Source organism: Eimeria mitis, genomic scaffold (assembly GCF_000499745.2).
Source record: "Eimeria mitis Houghton genomic scaffold, Emh_scaff1399, whole genome shotgun sequence".
Taxonomy (NCBI): domain Eukaryota; phylum Apicomplexa; class Conoidasida; order Eucoccidiorida; family Eimeriidae; genus Eimeria; species Eimeria mitis.
Window position 1 is genome coordinate 8,898 of NW_013569065.1, and position 834 is coordinate 9,731.

Below are 834 nucleotides of genomic sequence, written 5' to 3' on the forward strand. Positions count from 1 at the left end.
AAGCAGCAGCGCGAGCAGTTGCTGAACGCTGCTAACTCACAGTCCTGGGCGGAAGTCTCAATGAAACCATTGCAGCAGCAACAGCCGCAACAGCCGCGGCAGCAGCAGCAGCTGCAGCAGCAGCAGCTGCAGCAGCAGCAACAGCAGCAGCAGCAACAGCAGCAGCAGCAGCGTCTCCGAAAGGGGCAGCAGCTCAATCGGGGCCGAGAGACAGGCGCACGGAGGAGCCGCGGTGTACATACACCTGAAGGCGGTGCAGCAGCAGCAAGAGCAGCAGCAGCAACACCAGCAGCAACAGCAGCAACAAGAACAACTCTCGTGAGGTCTCTGCGGAAGCCTAGGCCTCCCTCTGTCACATTAGAAGCAGCAGCAACAGCAGCAGCAACAGCAGCAGCAACAGCAGCAGCAACAGCAAGAGCCTGCTCCATCCATGACTCCCCCAGCGTTTCTGCTGCTGCATGCAGCGAGGGGTGCTCATCAGAAACCACAACAGCAGCAGCAGCAACAGCATCTGAAGCAGCAGCAGCAGCAGCAGCAGCATCAGCAGCAGCAGCAGCAACAGCAGCAGCAGCAGCAGCTCCTCTCAAGGAGGGGACTGTGCCCTGTGCTCTTGGGGCCCCCAGGCCGTTCTCTGTCTCCTCTCCGCCTCCTGCTGCAGCAGCAGCAGCAGCAGCTGCTGCTTCTGCTGCTGCAGCTGCAGGTGTCCCCTCATTAGAAGGGGGGGCCCCCACGCTCCGCTCTGTTGCCCCTGCAGCAAACTGCGCTGCTGATGCAGGGGGCCCCCAAGCCGAGGCAAGGGGGGGGGGGGCCCCCAGGCAGGGGGCCCCCCACAGC

General features: G+C 63.1%; 2 protein-coding genes across 2 annotated transcripts in view; both read left to right on the forward strand.

Moving 5' to 3' along the window:
* The window catches only part of EMH_0036120 (uncharacterized protein), a gene marked incomplete at both ends in the record, with an annotated part of 8,690 nt that extends 8,655 nt beyond the window's left edge, over positions 1 to 35 (forward strand). Inside the window, one exon of the mRNA XM_013495037.1 lies at positions 1 to 35. Within this exon, the coding sequence (XP_013350491.1) occupies positions 1 to 35 (35 nt within the window).
* A 25-nt stretch (positions 36 to 60) lies between these two features.
* The window catches only part of EMH_0036140 (uncharacterized protein), a gene marked incomplete at both ends in the record, with an annotated part of 3,531 nt that continues 2,757 nt past the window's right edge, over positions 61 to 834 (forward strand). Inside the window, 1 exon segment of the mRNA XM_013495038.1 lies at positions 61 to 832. Coding sequence (XP_013350492.1) covers positions 61 to 832 — 772 coding nt within the window.